We start from the raw sequence: 14,101 nt of genomic DNA, 5'->3' as shown, positions 1-14,101 counted from the left end.
TGAATTGTGCACCATCCTTTTCAAAATTCGTATGTTGAAACTCTAACTCCCAGTGTGATGGCATTTAGATGGGGAGGCTTTGGGAGAAAATTAGGTTTATATGAGGTCATGAGGATGGGATTAGTGCCCTTACAAGAAGAGACCCACAGAGCTTACTCTTGCTCTCTCCCCAGCATAAGGCATAGTGAGAAGGTGACCATGTGCTTGCCTCGCCAGAATTTGACCACACTGGAATCCCCATTTCCCACTTCCAGCCACCAGAACTGTGAAAAGTAAACATCTGCTGTGTAAGCCACCCAGTGTATGGTGTTGATTAAGACAACCAAAGTGTTTGTACAAGCTGCAGATCCACACTTTCAGTTGCATGAAAGACACCTCTGTCTGTATTTCCTACTCCCAGGTCAAACTCAGCATGTGCAAGGCACGATTGCTATTTTTCCTCTTAAACTGGCTTTTGTGCCTCTATCTCACATAATTGTAATTACACCAGTATATAACTTCGCTCAGCTATGCCTTTCATCAATTTCTTGCTAAATACTGATGTTTCCACCTCTGAGATGCCTTCTCTTCCATCTTTTCTGTTTTGACAGTACCTATGTTATTTCATATTCTACCTCTCACTTTGTCTTCCTGTGTCTACTCCTCTCAAAACATTTTGCAGAATGAAGAAAGGCTATAGTGTAATCTGATTACATTTTAATGTTTCCACATGGCCAGAGAATAAATTCCAGACTCCCTAGTTTGCTTTCCAAGGATCTCTATGATCTACTATGAAAATATTTTTCTCAATTTATTCTCATAACTTCCCTCTGTGCCTTCTATTTTTGCCAAATCACCAATGCTTATTGTTTGCTTAGAACTTTAAAGAAGTGTATACTTTCCTGCCCCTTTATCTCACCTGGATTGGCATTTTTTATTTTACCGTCCATTCCATCATCCTTACTTTAAAGCCCATTTCAAGACTCACCTTCTCCACCAGGTGAAAGGGCAGTACGGTAGATTCAGCTGCCCAGGTGAGTGTCTCCCCCACCCTCAGAGCTCTGCTGCACGCCCTCAGATGCTTGTTCTGTGAGAGGAGGATGACCTTTGCAGATAAAGGAGGGCTAGGCAAAGGAATAATGTCTTCACTGCTAGATGTGCCTCAGAGACAGCTTCCAGGTTTCTCTAGGTAGAATTTTTCTGCCCTTGAGCTACGAGTGACTAGATTAATCCCAGTCTACTTTGTGTGAGTTAGTGATGAAATGGCTTCCCTCTCCTGCTGAACAAAGCTCTTGGAGGGCAGGGCTTACACCTGGTTCCCAAGGACCTAACATGCTGTTCTGTTGGACATTTATTCAAACATTTTTTGAATAAATGAATGAATTTATGAGGCCATAGTATGGGTACCTGTTAGACAATCAAGCCCGTTTTTACTTATTAAAAAAGCTGAAATTATGGTGTTGAAGATTTCTTTTTTAAAAAAATTAAGTTCCCATAAAATTAATATAAAAGTTGGCTATGAAAGTAAAGAGGAAGTTGAGGTGATGAATACATTACCACATCTGACTTGGTGGTAAATTTCTGAGTCTGCAGGCTTTCTAAAGCCATCCATTTCACTGGCAGTTTTGCACCTGTTTTGTTGTGTACGCTATAGTATTCCTTATCATACACGTCTCTGGCAAGACCAAAATCAGCAACCTTGACGGTGAATTTTTCATCCAGCCTACAGAAAAAACAAAAATTATTACCAGTGGCTAAAAGAGAATAATTTACAGTGATTCTGAATCTCTATTGATTAGAACAAGCAGCTTCAGTATTTGAAATCCATAATTTCTGCAGGAAGGGCTTCATCTGGCCTGTACTGACTAGCGCTAAATCACAATGGAATCCTTGAATAAAAATGCTTGACATTTACATTTCAAATTCAACAGGCCAAGGGAAGAGATTGTGAATGATGTGGCATAAGAAAATCTTTTTTGCTTTAATGTAGATCTGGAGAAGTAGTAAAATTGGCCACCCTCCCAGCTTTCTTTGGTTGCTAAATCGAGTATGCCAACTGACTACCCAAAGCAATCAGTAATTACCATTTGTCAACTTATTAGCAATACTTAGTTTTATGGGGGAGATATGACAGGGGACTGTTATTTCATTTTTTCCTTCTCAACGGGCTAGGTAGTACCTACAACTCTTTTTACCAGTGAGGTAATAGAGAAAACGGATGCACAGTAAAGCATCTAGGAAAACAGCAGGGTTCCAGGAAAATCAATTCTTCTATCTGAGGCTATGTATCCTTTGTTTAAGATGGCTTTTATGTTGTCACACTGACCAAAACCAAGGTAGGAAATTAATAGCACAGTTCTTTCTTTCACACATACCATAAGTCATGAATCAGTGCTATGGAAGGGAAAGCACTGAATCAATTACCAACTGTTGACTGTTGTATTATACAGCCCAGGCAGCCAGACACAAATAAACCTCTTTGTATATTCATTCTCAAATACCATTTTTGGTAGGGTTTCTGCAGGCTGACTTCAAATCCACTCTTGGGAAGTTACAATATGTTGGTATTTGTGTTACCAGCCCCTCTCCGTTTCACTGTAAAATGCTGCAGATCGAATTGTCCCTTCCAAACACTAATGCAGTGTGAAACCACAACACTGGGGGCTATGGGCGGGAAGGAAAAAGAAAAGCTAGGGCCACAACAGCTGTTTAAGACCCCCCTCGGGAGAATTCCTTTTAAATTCTGTTTGATAAAGCCTGAAAGCTCCACCTACATACCCAGTGCTTACACATCGATTTAGAACTGTGACGAAAATAGAGGACTTTTACGTGAGAAGAGAAAACATCCTCACTAGCCTTGAAGAGTGGGAAACAGGTTCCTCCCTGTCACTTATGGACTGCAGGCACAGAGATTCTTATACTTACATACAGTTTCTTGCAGCCAAGTCTCTGTGGACAAACTTTTTGCTTGCAAGATATTCCATGCCTTTGGCTACTTGAAGACCAAAGCCAATAAGATCTTTTACAGTTGGGTTCTGTAATCAAAGAGAATTGGAAACCCATAAACAATAAGCATTTACTGTTCTAGCTATGGTCTTAGAATTCTGAAATATTGATAAGAATTACCTTATCAATTTCTTATCAACAGCAAAGAATTACCTATTTCAAATAATAACTTGTTTCCTGTTGATAATCATCATTTACTTAGTATCTGTTATTTGCAATATACCATGTTAGAGGTTTTTTATAAATTTTGATTAATCCTTATACACTCACTTCTGTCCATTTTCCAGATGGGGAACTGGAGTTGTTTTAAAATGTGGAGTTTATTATTATTCAGGTAGGGTACAGCCAGCAGATGGGAACAAAGGCCATCAAAAAGACTGTTACTCACAATTCCCAAGAGGAGGCATGGCAGGTCATGCAAGGCCACACAGGGAAGCACCAGGGTTGGTTAGGAGGCAGAGGAAACAAGGGGAAAACATAAGCAAGAGCCTTTATGGTGATTTCTGTGGGAAGGAACGGGCGAGGCAGAGGAAGCAGCTTAGAATCAGCTGGTTTGAATAATTTCAGTGGGTCTGGGGTGTAAGGACTGTCCCTAGAAGTCTAGTACCTGGTCTTGAAGTGATGAGGGCAGGTAGATGGTGGCCAGGGTGTTGGCACCCTTTAAAGGAGGTGGTTGGGGTATGGGCTCTGGAGTGGTTGGTTTAGTGATGAAAGGCATGGTCTCTGAAGGTGAGCTGTTTAATACCTCTGGGAATTTGCCATTCCTGTGGGAACTGGGGAAAGCAGTCCTTCCAGGGTCGGCAGGTCTCCAGAAATACATGGTTAATACAAGAAGCTTTGAGAGAAATAAATCACTCTAAATCTCTCAGATGGTAAGTTGTGGAGTTAGGATTTTAGCCTATATCTGTTAAGACTCCAAAGCCTATATCTGTTAAGACTCCAAAGCTTAGTGAAATCAATCATATTAGAAGCCCTCCTACTGGTATTGAAGCAACAGTGGCCTGAACCCACACAGAAAACAGGAGATCTCATTCTCCATATGTTCAACCCATAAACTTGGATGGACAGCATAATGGCTTTAGTAACTATAAGAACTGTATCTGAAGTCACCCAGATGTCACTGCAGTGCCTGGTCATCAGGAACAGGATAACTCTTCTTCAGCAGCCACAGTGAAGTTTGTGAGGTAAAGAGGCAGCCAGTGGGGACCCTGTAAGGAGGACTACAGCCCACCTTAATGCATCCAGCACGTAGAGAGGCCATTTCCTGTGTTTTTGGCCTCTCTTTAAGATATATCTGTTAGTGGTTGTAATAAGTACAGACTCCCTGGACTATAAAGGCAATGGTATTTTGTAAAGTAAATTCACCTTATTTGCAAAAATTCAGAGCTAGAGAGTATTCTCTTTTGACTGAATGCAAAATATTTCTTTACTATCCTAAAGCTCATTTCTCTAAGAATCTGATCCCATGTTTATGAAGTTTTTTTGATCCAGAGTAAAACTACTCCATAATGTCTAAAGAGGTCTGTTCACAGAAGCCAAAAAGCAGCTTGGGGCCATCTGTGACTTCAGTTCTGGAGACTTCTTCTTCCCTCCCTACTCCTGGTCTAGCCATTGTTTGCTCAGCCTTTTTGGAACTAGCATAAATGTCACTAACAAAACTGTCATTTGGAAACATCTAAGAATCTCTTTTGTAACCCTGAACTCATTCATTCAGCAGATATCTCCTGAGAGTCTATGTACTTAACTTTATTTTAGGTGTTGGAGCTATAGCAGTGAACAACATACAAACAAAATTACCTACCCTCATGTGCTTGTACTCTAATAAGATACGTGTGTATGTGTGTGTATATACACACATATATACATATACACAGCTATCATTTATTTATTACCTAGTAGAGTACTGTTCAATAGAAATATGAGACAAGCCACATATGTAGTTAAAATTTTTCTAGTAGTCTCATTAAAGAATTAAAAAGAAACAAGCAAAAATTATTTTCAAAGTATGTTTTTCAACCCACATATCCAAAATAATATCATTTTAACATGTAATCAGTATAAATAATTACTGATGAGATATTTTACCTTCTTTTTTTATACTAAATATTGAAAACCTGGGATGTATTCTACACTTACAGCAAATCTCAATTTACACTAGTCACATTTCATGAGTGGCTTATGGCCACAGTTTTGGACAATTCAGGCCTCAGTATATGAGGGAGTGATGGATAAAAACAAAGCAGCGGAGACGAGAAAGAAAGAAGGCATGAGAGTGTAGTGGTCAGCTGCAATTTTAGACAAGTTGGGGAAGCTTTATTTTGAAGATGACATTAGGGCAGAAAGCTGAAATTAATAACCAAGTGAGATATGTGGATATTTTGGAGAAGAGTAGTCTAGGTGGAGAGACTAGGAAATGCAAAGGTCCTGAGGTGGAAGAGTGGGCAGCAACTTTGAAGAATAGTGAGATTCATTCATAATTAATTTTCAATATATTTCCTTCTAAGGTTAAAACTGCCTTTAGGCTGAGGCTCATTCTGGCTCTATGTCTCCTGTGCAGTGCTTTTTGTGGTGTATAGTAGGCATTGCAAGATGTGTACCTGTCTGGGGGATGGCAGAGCAAGGCTGCCTGCAGGGCAGATAAGAATCACCATCCCTGGAAACCCTTCTATGTATCACTATCTTCCCACTAGGACACAGGATTTTGAGAAACCAGAGAACTGAATGGGCCTCTGTCCATTTGAACGGTGTCAACATTTCACATGGATTTCTTTGGCTAAAAATTTTAAAAAGGTTCAAAATAGCACCTTTTGGAAGGCTGGCTGGCTTAAGGCTAGTTCATAAGTTAGTAAGCTTGGCAATATACTTACATGAGTCTCATTCCTAATGAAATTTCGAAGATCCCCGTGTTTCATGTATGGTAGGACCACCAGTGGAGACCCCTCACTTCGAAGGCAGATTCCCAAAAGTGAGAGAACATTGGGATGACTAAAATCTTTCATGATGATTCCCTCAGTCAGAAATTGGGAAACTTCTCCTATGTCAGTGATTCCTGAGAAAGCCAGCAGTGGAGACATTAACTTCATTACAGGGACAATGATTACTTCATCAGGTTCAGGGAGAGACAGCACAGAATATAAAGCCATTGGACTACATCTTGCCCTGATGCCTCATCCTCAGAGTGTTATTTTACAATACAATTGAGTGAATGATGTCACCTGTGCTGCACTTTTGAGTCACCACCTGCCCTTGTTTTTGAAAGAGTCTAGCAAGGCATGGGTTGGCAAACTTTTCTGTAAAGGACAAGACAGTAAATATTTTTGGCTTTCTAAGCCACATGGTCTCTGTTGCAAATACACAACTCTTGCCATTGCAGTGCAAAAGCAGCCACTAATGGCTGATAACAGTGGCTGAGTCTTGATAAACTGTTTACAAAAACAGGCAGCAGGCCATAGTTTTCCAGTCCCTGGACTAGGAGGATTTGAAGACCAAATGTTGCCTATGCTATCTACGTAGACTCTTTTGTTATAATAGTTTCCAAATAGAGATCCCAAGGGCCTGATATTAGTCAGCACTAATGAAGAGTTAACATCCTTTAATTTATTAATCTGATTAGTATCAGTGTCAGTGATGATACTCTTTTACAAATGCAGTGCATCTAAGGCCTGGACATCCATCTGGACCAAATAGAGATCAACATACACCAGGGACAGAGAAAGATTTCTTGGCAATAGGACTTCTTACTACAACTGGCAGTACTGCTCTTTATTGAGGCAAATTTATTGACAATTATACTTAATCCATCACAGTTTGTAGTTAGATTTCATATAAATTGTTGTTTTAATTATCTTGTAGTTAGACTTCCAACAAAATGAACCATACAGAACACTGTTCAGCATGCAGATTTATGTTCAAAAAGGCTGAAATATTTCTGTTGATAACATATCTTGTAGGAAAACCTTTCACACATGCATTGAAAACATTAATTCCAATATAAATTTGTAATGTATCTTGTTAACATTTTTTTAGGCTGCCTCAAACTATGAGCAGAAACTTAGAAATGAGGGTAGAAAAGGCAAGCACATTGACTTGACATGTGAGGCCTGTCAGCAAAGGTGAAGCCAGGCAAACTCGACTATAAGGAGTACGGTGGGTTGTACAAGATAGTAATTCATGCCATAATTATGGCTCTGGGTCAGTAATAAAGTCTTAGTTTATGTTTGGAAGCATTCCATATTTCTTCTCTCTTTTTTTAAACAGGAAAAAATTTCAACAGGAAAAAATTTCAAACTAAGTTTAATAACACATATACATGGGAAAGACCCAGGAAAACTGAGTAACTCTAGCATTCCCTGCTTCTTAAAAGGAGTATGCATTCCATTTTAAGCAGATTTTTCTCAATAGTAAATAATACTAAAAATATATATATTCTAGCTTTAAAAGGGGGTAAGTATCACTTGCTAAGGAAGTTCATTTAATTAATGGATTATCTCATTCATCAAAAATGTGGATAAATGAGGTATTACCACATTTATAATTTTTCAATTTTCTGCTGTTTTCTCTTGTTTGACTTATTTCATTTTTTATCTTTTTGATGGAAGTTGTGGTTAAAGAAATAATTATAGTAATGCCTCTGGGTACAATGAGTCATTACTACTGTATGCGCCAAAATGCTTCCAATAGTTTCCATAAATGTCACTTGCAAAACAAATATTATAAGCCAAACATATTTAAATGATACTTAGGCTCATCCAAGAATCTCTTTCATTCTTACTTATGAGAGCTCTGAGGGATAATTTCTGGGGAAATATTTCAATAAGAATTTCGATCACACATTTTAGGATTAGATCCATCGTTCCAGCTAGTCACTGATTTTTCCACAAGGGAGAGTGTAAATCAACATTTTATTATGAACTGTTTATTAGTCTGCAGCCACAGAGGTGTACTCCACTGTTAAATAAAATACAACTTACTATTCAAGGATTTCACAGCACAGTGAATTTTCTTATCATCGTTGTCCAACAAAGTTCCATGATATACACACCCAAAATGTCCTACGTGATAGAGGGAACTTGGTTAGTGCTGCATTAGTTTTATTTGTTTAGTATTATTTATTAAGCTTTTCATGATCTTCATTTCTTGTTTGTTTCCTACATGGCAAAAAAGTACATTGTTTCTTATGCTTTTGATTAACAGTACCACTACTTGTGTTTGTAAAATATGTAGATATATTTTACTCAAAGATAAGAGCAATATTATTATTTAATACATGGTAAAATATTTAGGTGATGTAATTGTTATTAGAGGTTAAGATAATAAACTATTCAATAGCAGTGGAACCAGTGAAAACAGGAGTAACATCTGCCTCATATAAGGAACATTATTATTAAGGATCAAAAAATATCTTTTAAATATAAAAATAAAGTTTTATCCACATGAAGAACTACAATAAAATAAGGTCTCTATATTTCAATAAACTGAAATGAGATAAAAATGTCACCATTAGAAATAAGATGAGCATTATAGAATAAGGATTTCCCCCATTAGTCACTGGTTAATATGAAATCCAGGCTGGCAGAAACTGAAAGACAATGGCCTGAATGAAGCAAATTCACTCTGAGTCATTTCATCCAGTTCTCTCTGGTTTTAGCCACATCACTTTCCCAATGGTAGCCTTTCATCCAGTGGCAGTAATTTTCCCCAGAGGTTCCAAATGTCTGATAGCTGTGTAAGTCATTAAGAAATTCATCCAGCTGGCTAAGACTCCCCGAGTGCCTAGCATGTGAGTGTTGGGCATTAGTCTACCCTCTGGTAATGCAAAGATGAATAAATAAAACCTACACTCTTGAGGGCTCACATTCTCTTGGGGAAAGCATATAAATAAACAGTAGTATTCACAGAATCATTCATATTACTACTTTATAAGAGAGATAACTGCCATTTTAGCACCTTTCATGATAAAAATACAAAATACTAATTTTAGAATATGTAGAATTAGAACATAATTAGTTTAGTCACACATTCTAAAACTGGTAGTTACTGAGATTTATAGACTGGTAAAAGAACTATGTATTACTCTGATGTGAAAGATGTCTGTTAACAGTGAGGCTGCTATTTGTGAAGGGGAGCATGCTAAGGACTAAAATCTGGAGTATATGATAGAGGAATGTGTTGATGCTATCACAGGAAAATGGGAAGGCCTAGTGAATGTCCCTTCAGCCTCCTCTGCATCATGCTGGCTGACATCTGTGCTATCTCTTGCAGCACATACTGAATAAAAGGATCAGAAGCCACTTGGTATTAAAGGTAAAACCTTTTTAGAAAAAAAAGGGAACAGTGGAGTTCATTTCCTGGCTTCTGGTTGGTTTCTTTTCCTGCTCAATATTTCCTCCAGTACTGTATATGCTAGCTGTTATTGCTGCTCTGGCTGGCTTAATACAAATATTCATTCCTCTTTGTATAAAGAAATTGGAGTGCATTGTAGAGATGATGTATACTGCTTCAGATCAAGGGAAGGCTATAAATTCCCTTTCTCCTGATGCTGTCCAGCAGTGTACAAACTGCTATAAACCAGGACTTCATAGAGTTAGTCAATATTCTCAGGGTAAAGAAAGACTGGAAGGAGATATGAGTGAAAATATTAGAATTTAATAGAATGATTTTTAGACAGAAGTAAAAGGCACTTTCAAGAAATTATAGTTGTCATTATGAAAAAGGTGAGGAAGGAATGTGATTCATTAGTAAGATGTCTGGGTGATTATCAAGTTGTCTCCATGCACAGGGGCAAATCCCCATGGATGTGATTTGCAGGGTTGTACTTCTGCAGAACAGAAATCAAGCGCACTTGTTATCACTGCTCTGTCAGTTGCTTTCACCATTGTCTAATTCCTAATCTGTAAAGGCAGAAGATAAAATGCTTACTGGAAAATTGTGTTTAACAAAAAGCTGAGTGGAAATACTTACCTCTTCCTATGACTTCATTGAAATGTACAATCAGACTGCTCGGCCCAATTACTACGTGCTGAACTGCCTGGACCAGCTCTGGATTTAGAGCACTGAGGTCGATGTGGACGGTATTTTGCAGTAATGGACTGGATATATCAGAGTCCCCACTAGTTAAGATGGGGGATAGATCTGTCAGAGGATACTGCACTTGTCTGCATGACCCATTCTGAGATGCATTAGGAAACTGGTCTGCAAGATTAAGCAAAATTATTAGAGACAGTAGCAAAACCTCAATTAGTGGGGACTGCAACAGGAGAAGCAAACTGAATTAATAACAAAATCAAAACTTAAATGTAAATGTAAAGAAATAATTATTGTATCACTACATGAGGCTAGGAAAAACCTTTACAAAGGAATTGATCTAATAAAATAGTAAATTGGGAAAAGATATGGGTATGTGTGTATGTGTTTATAAAAAACATTTATTAATTTTCTTACATTAAGGAGTAACTTTGAAAGTTGGTTTTTTCCTTTTCATTTCCTTAGACATTTTCTTTTATATAGCAAAAGTCAAGCTTGAGGGTTGTTTTTTAACATTCTATACTCATAAGAATGAAAAGTGGCAAAAGTAGTCAAGCAACTGCCTTGTCCCACAAAAATTCAACTGAACTCTAGGAAAAGGAAAAAAGAAGCCTTTTGAGAGACTAATGTTTATTAATGGAATTAATTAGTATTGCTCAAAATGTATGTGGATTCCTGGTCAAAGAAAAATATGTATAATGAAATATATACCTTTCTCTCTCTCTCTTTCCTCTCTCTCTCTCTCTCTATATATATATACACACACAACACACACATACATACAAACAACTAGACATGTATAATGGTTAAACTTTTAGAAATGAAAACTTTCCATATTTGTGGTAAGTTTTCCATCCTGTGGTGGCGGCAGCAGATCTAGTATTATCCTTGTTTAGAGGGAGCAGCTAAGGACTGGGTTGGTGTGCCATCCTCATTGCTTAGAGGGCACTTGGAAAGGGATCACATCAACATTCCTTGTAAGTTGATCTTTATAACGAGTCTCAGGCAAGGTTCCCTTTTACTAGGTAGGAAATTGTGGGGCTGAGAGCACATTTCTTAATGTCAAATAGGGCAGAGAAGGCAACAGTTGCTTTGCCCTTTCCAATGGGAATCCATATATGTCAAGGAGAGGGTGTTATATTGGAAGCAACTGACTTGAAGATAAACTAGGTTGGGTATTGAAATGTATTAGTATATAACACAGAGAAGGGAGGCCTATGTGGGGGGAGGGTCCTCATTAGCATCAAAAGAAAATATTGTTTGCTTGCAAATGATCAGGAGAATGAGAACTTAAGAGAGCAGCATAAAAAGAAAGTTGATGGTACCTCTGATTATTCTTAAACCCACTTAAACATGTTTAGTGTTTGCCACACTGGACAGTTTGGGTACTACATCAATTTGGCCAGAGCAGTAAACTCAGCAGTGGTTCCAGAAGAGCTTTGGGATCACCTGTAGTTATGAAAATTGTAAGTTATAGTAATCATTTGCTAGAAATGAGACAGATGCATTCTATATCCTTCTTTAAAGGATGTTGAACATTAGGGGAGTGCTTGAGATGTTAGATGGATGAGGGATGGAAGGAGCCTAGCTGGGTGTCTGTTGCTTTAATCCCAGAGTCAGGATTTTCAAACCTTTCCTAGGGGGGAAATGCAGATGAGCCAGATGATGGAAACTATAAACTCAGTTCCTCTGCCTTCACTTCTCAAACTTTTGCACCTAAAGATTAGAATTCTAAATTCTCAGAGGTGTAGAGGTGGAGGGAAATCCTTGATGAGGCACAAGAAAAAGTTCTCTGGCACAGAAATTGTACTGACCTTTCCGTTAAGTTCAAACATGTGCACAAACCATCAGTGTGATTCTGGTTTGACACACAGTGTATTCTAAGTCTGCAGAAAAGACTCATAAAGAGGCTGTCCCTACCACACACACAGAGAGAAGCTCTCTAAGTGCCTCTTTCTTAGGTACTGGCTGTGCATTTCCTCATTCTTCTCTGGGTAACCTTCTTTTGCCTATTTTACTTTTCCATGTCTCCAAGGAGTAGGTTCACTGTAGGAAAGAGGATGAAACTCAAGTTCCTTAGCAATGATGACAGAGGTCTGGTGAGCAAAGAGGCTGAAGGAAAATTAAGTATACTTCTTCAAAAGAGTCACTTGTTAATTTTAAAGATCTCAAACTTGAGCCATTAAATGTGAATAAAAAATAATAAATAGGTCTACATTTCAAAACTATAAACTGGATTTGATTTTCCCATGTTGTTAAGAGCCTGGATTCTTAAAGGTGAATGGAATCATGTGGGAAAAGACATTAATGGCATCTGTAGAACTAACATAAACTTGAAAAAGTAAGAGGCAGTAAGTGTTGAAAAAATTAAAATGTTAAGTGCCTCACTGCTCTTGTACTTGTTTTGATGAGCAACTTCTAAGTTCTGCAGTATCTTCAACAATCTGTGACTCATTTTATTTGTCCAGTGGTAAATATTCAACCAGGAAAATGCTTGTACTTGACTCACGTCCTGTAACTTCTAAAGATAATGGAGCAGATACAATACAGACATTCTGCTTTTACCAAGAGAGTTTAAATAAAACAATGTGAAATACTGTGCTTAATCTGACAATTATTAGGCCTAATGTTAACTCTCCTTTTTAAACAGCATAACTGGGTTCCTGGTGGCTCCGATGGTGAAGCAGGAGACCTGGGTTTGATCCCTGGGAAGATCCCTGGAGAAGGAAATGGCAACCCACTCCAATATTCTTGCCTGAGAAATCCCATGGACAGAGGGGTCTGGTGGGCCACAAAGGGTCAGACATGACTGAGCAACTAAGCACACACTGGTTAAGACTCAAAATAAATTCAAGTCCTGGGATGCTGTGGATAAAAGACTGGGTGCTAACAGTTCATTGAGACTCCTTCAAAGGAGTGCTAAAGGTATAATTTAAATGTCTGAGGATCAGCAGGTAAAAAAAAATATAGCAGTACCAACTTCTGTTTCAATAAATATGTCTTGTATCTTAACTCTTCCTGGGTTGTTAAAGAGAGCTTCACAGTTTCTTAACATTGCACTGAGATGATAAACAGCTTACCTTTGCTCAAATGATTTTTAAAATGAACTTTTTTGTGAGAATAGAGCTTAAAGACTCTAAAAAATCTCATATATGAGTTCATTTAAAAATAAGAGTCATGTAACTTTGTGTCAAATTAAATACTTCTTTGGCCAAAGAAGAGGTGACTACTTCTTTTATATTTTTATAAAAATATAAAGGCAAAACCAAAAATAAACAACACTGCCACAACCCACTGAGGTGTATGTATAGGTATTTTTCAGAAAAATAAACTGAAGTATACCTTCTGGAAAAGTAGCTCGGTAGTCTACAGATTCATTGGAAACCATTTCTGTAGTTGGGCTTACACTTCGGGCACTGACAAGCCTATCCAAATGTGGAGTGTGTACTCTTGCATCATAGCGAACTAATTCACTGCCCAGATCTTAAAAGAGAGAGAAAGACCTCGTTAAAGACTTGGCTATCATGGGTCCCAATAGACTTTGATCCGGTGACCAGAACTCATGGCTTTTATGGATTGCATAAGACCACACACATGAATCTATGACAATTTTAAACTGTAATGATTGTATTGTTAAGGCAACGCCTTTAAAACAGACAATAAAAAAATTATGCACCTTTAATTTGCTTCCTTTTTTTCAGCCACAGGAAAAGCCCGAGTAACAGTAAGAGTATTATTGATATTGAGACAACACCAACAATCAATCCTGTGAAATTCTGATCTGGTTGAACTATCACTTTTCCAAGAACAGTTGAAGAAATTGCTTGCTTCCACTACAAATGACAAATAAAAGTCAGAAATTAACCATGATATGTACAAAGTACACTACACAGTTGAATTATAATCTCTCTAGGCTCAAAATAATACCTGGTTATTACTGTTCTAGAAGTGGAATAATTGCCTCCAGAGTATTAAGACATTCTTCAATTCTTGTTCAGTGTTCAAATAATTAGGGGCTACTAATCACTGAAATACTTACATGATGCCTAGCTGTTTGTGCTTATAACTAGGTACTAGGAATAAAAAGATAAAA

General features: G+C 37.8%; 1 protein-coding gene across 3 annotated transcripts in view; it reads right to left on the bottom strand.

The window, feature by feature from the left end:
• The window catches only part of MET (MET proto-oncogene, receptor tyrosine kinase), a 114,971-nt gene that overhangs the window by 9,960 nt on the left and 90,910 nt on the right, over positions 1–14,101 (bottom strand). For 2 of the 3 annotated variants that reach the window (XM_005899132.3, XM_070369586.1), the window contains exons 13-19: positions 13,685–13,841; positions 13,351–13,491; positions 9,946–10,176; positions 7,956–8,036; positions 5,853–6,034; positions 2,905–3,014; positions 1,537–1,702 (exon numbers count right to left, since the gene is read on the bottom strand). In XM_005899132.3, coding sequence (XP_005899194.2) covers positions 1,537–1,702; positions 2,905–3,014; positions 5,853–6,034; positions 7,956–8,036; positions 9,946–10,176; positions 13,351–13,491; positions 13,685–13,841 — 1,068 coding nt within the window. The remainder of the gene's footprint in view (positions 1–1,536; positions 1,703–2,904; positions 3,015–5,852; positions 6,035–7,955; positions 8,037–9,945; positions 10,177–13,350; positions 13,492–13,684; positions 13,842–14,101) is intronic. The other variant, XM_070369587.1, reaches the window with a different exon arrangement.

The sequence above is a fragment of the Bos mutus genome, chromosome 4, assembly GCF_027580195.1.
Source record: "Bos mutus isolate GX-2022 chromosome 4, NWIPB_WYAK_1.1, whole genome shotgun sequence".
Lineage (NCBI taxonomy): Eukaryota > Metazoa > Chordata > Mammalia > Artiodactyla > Bovidae > Bos > Bos mutus.
The sequence above is the reverse complement of the archived record's forward strand: the minus strand, read 5'-3'. Positions and strand labels throughout refer to the sequence as shown.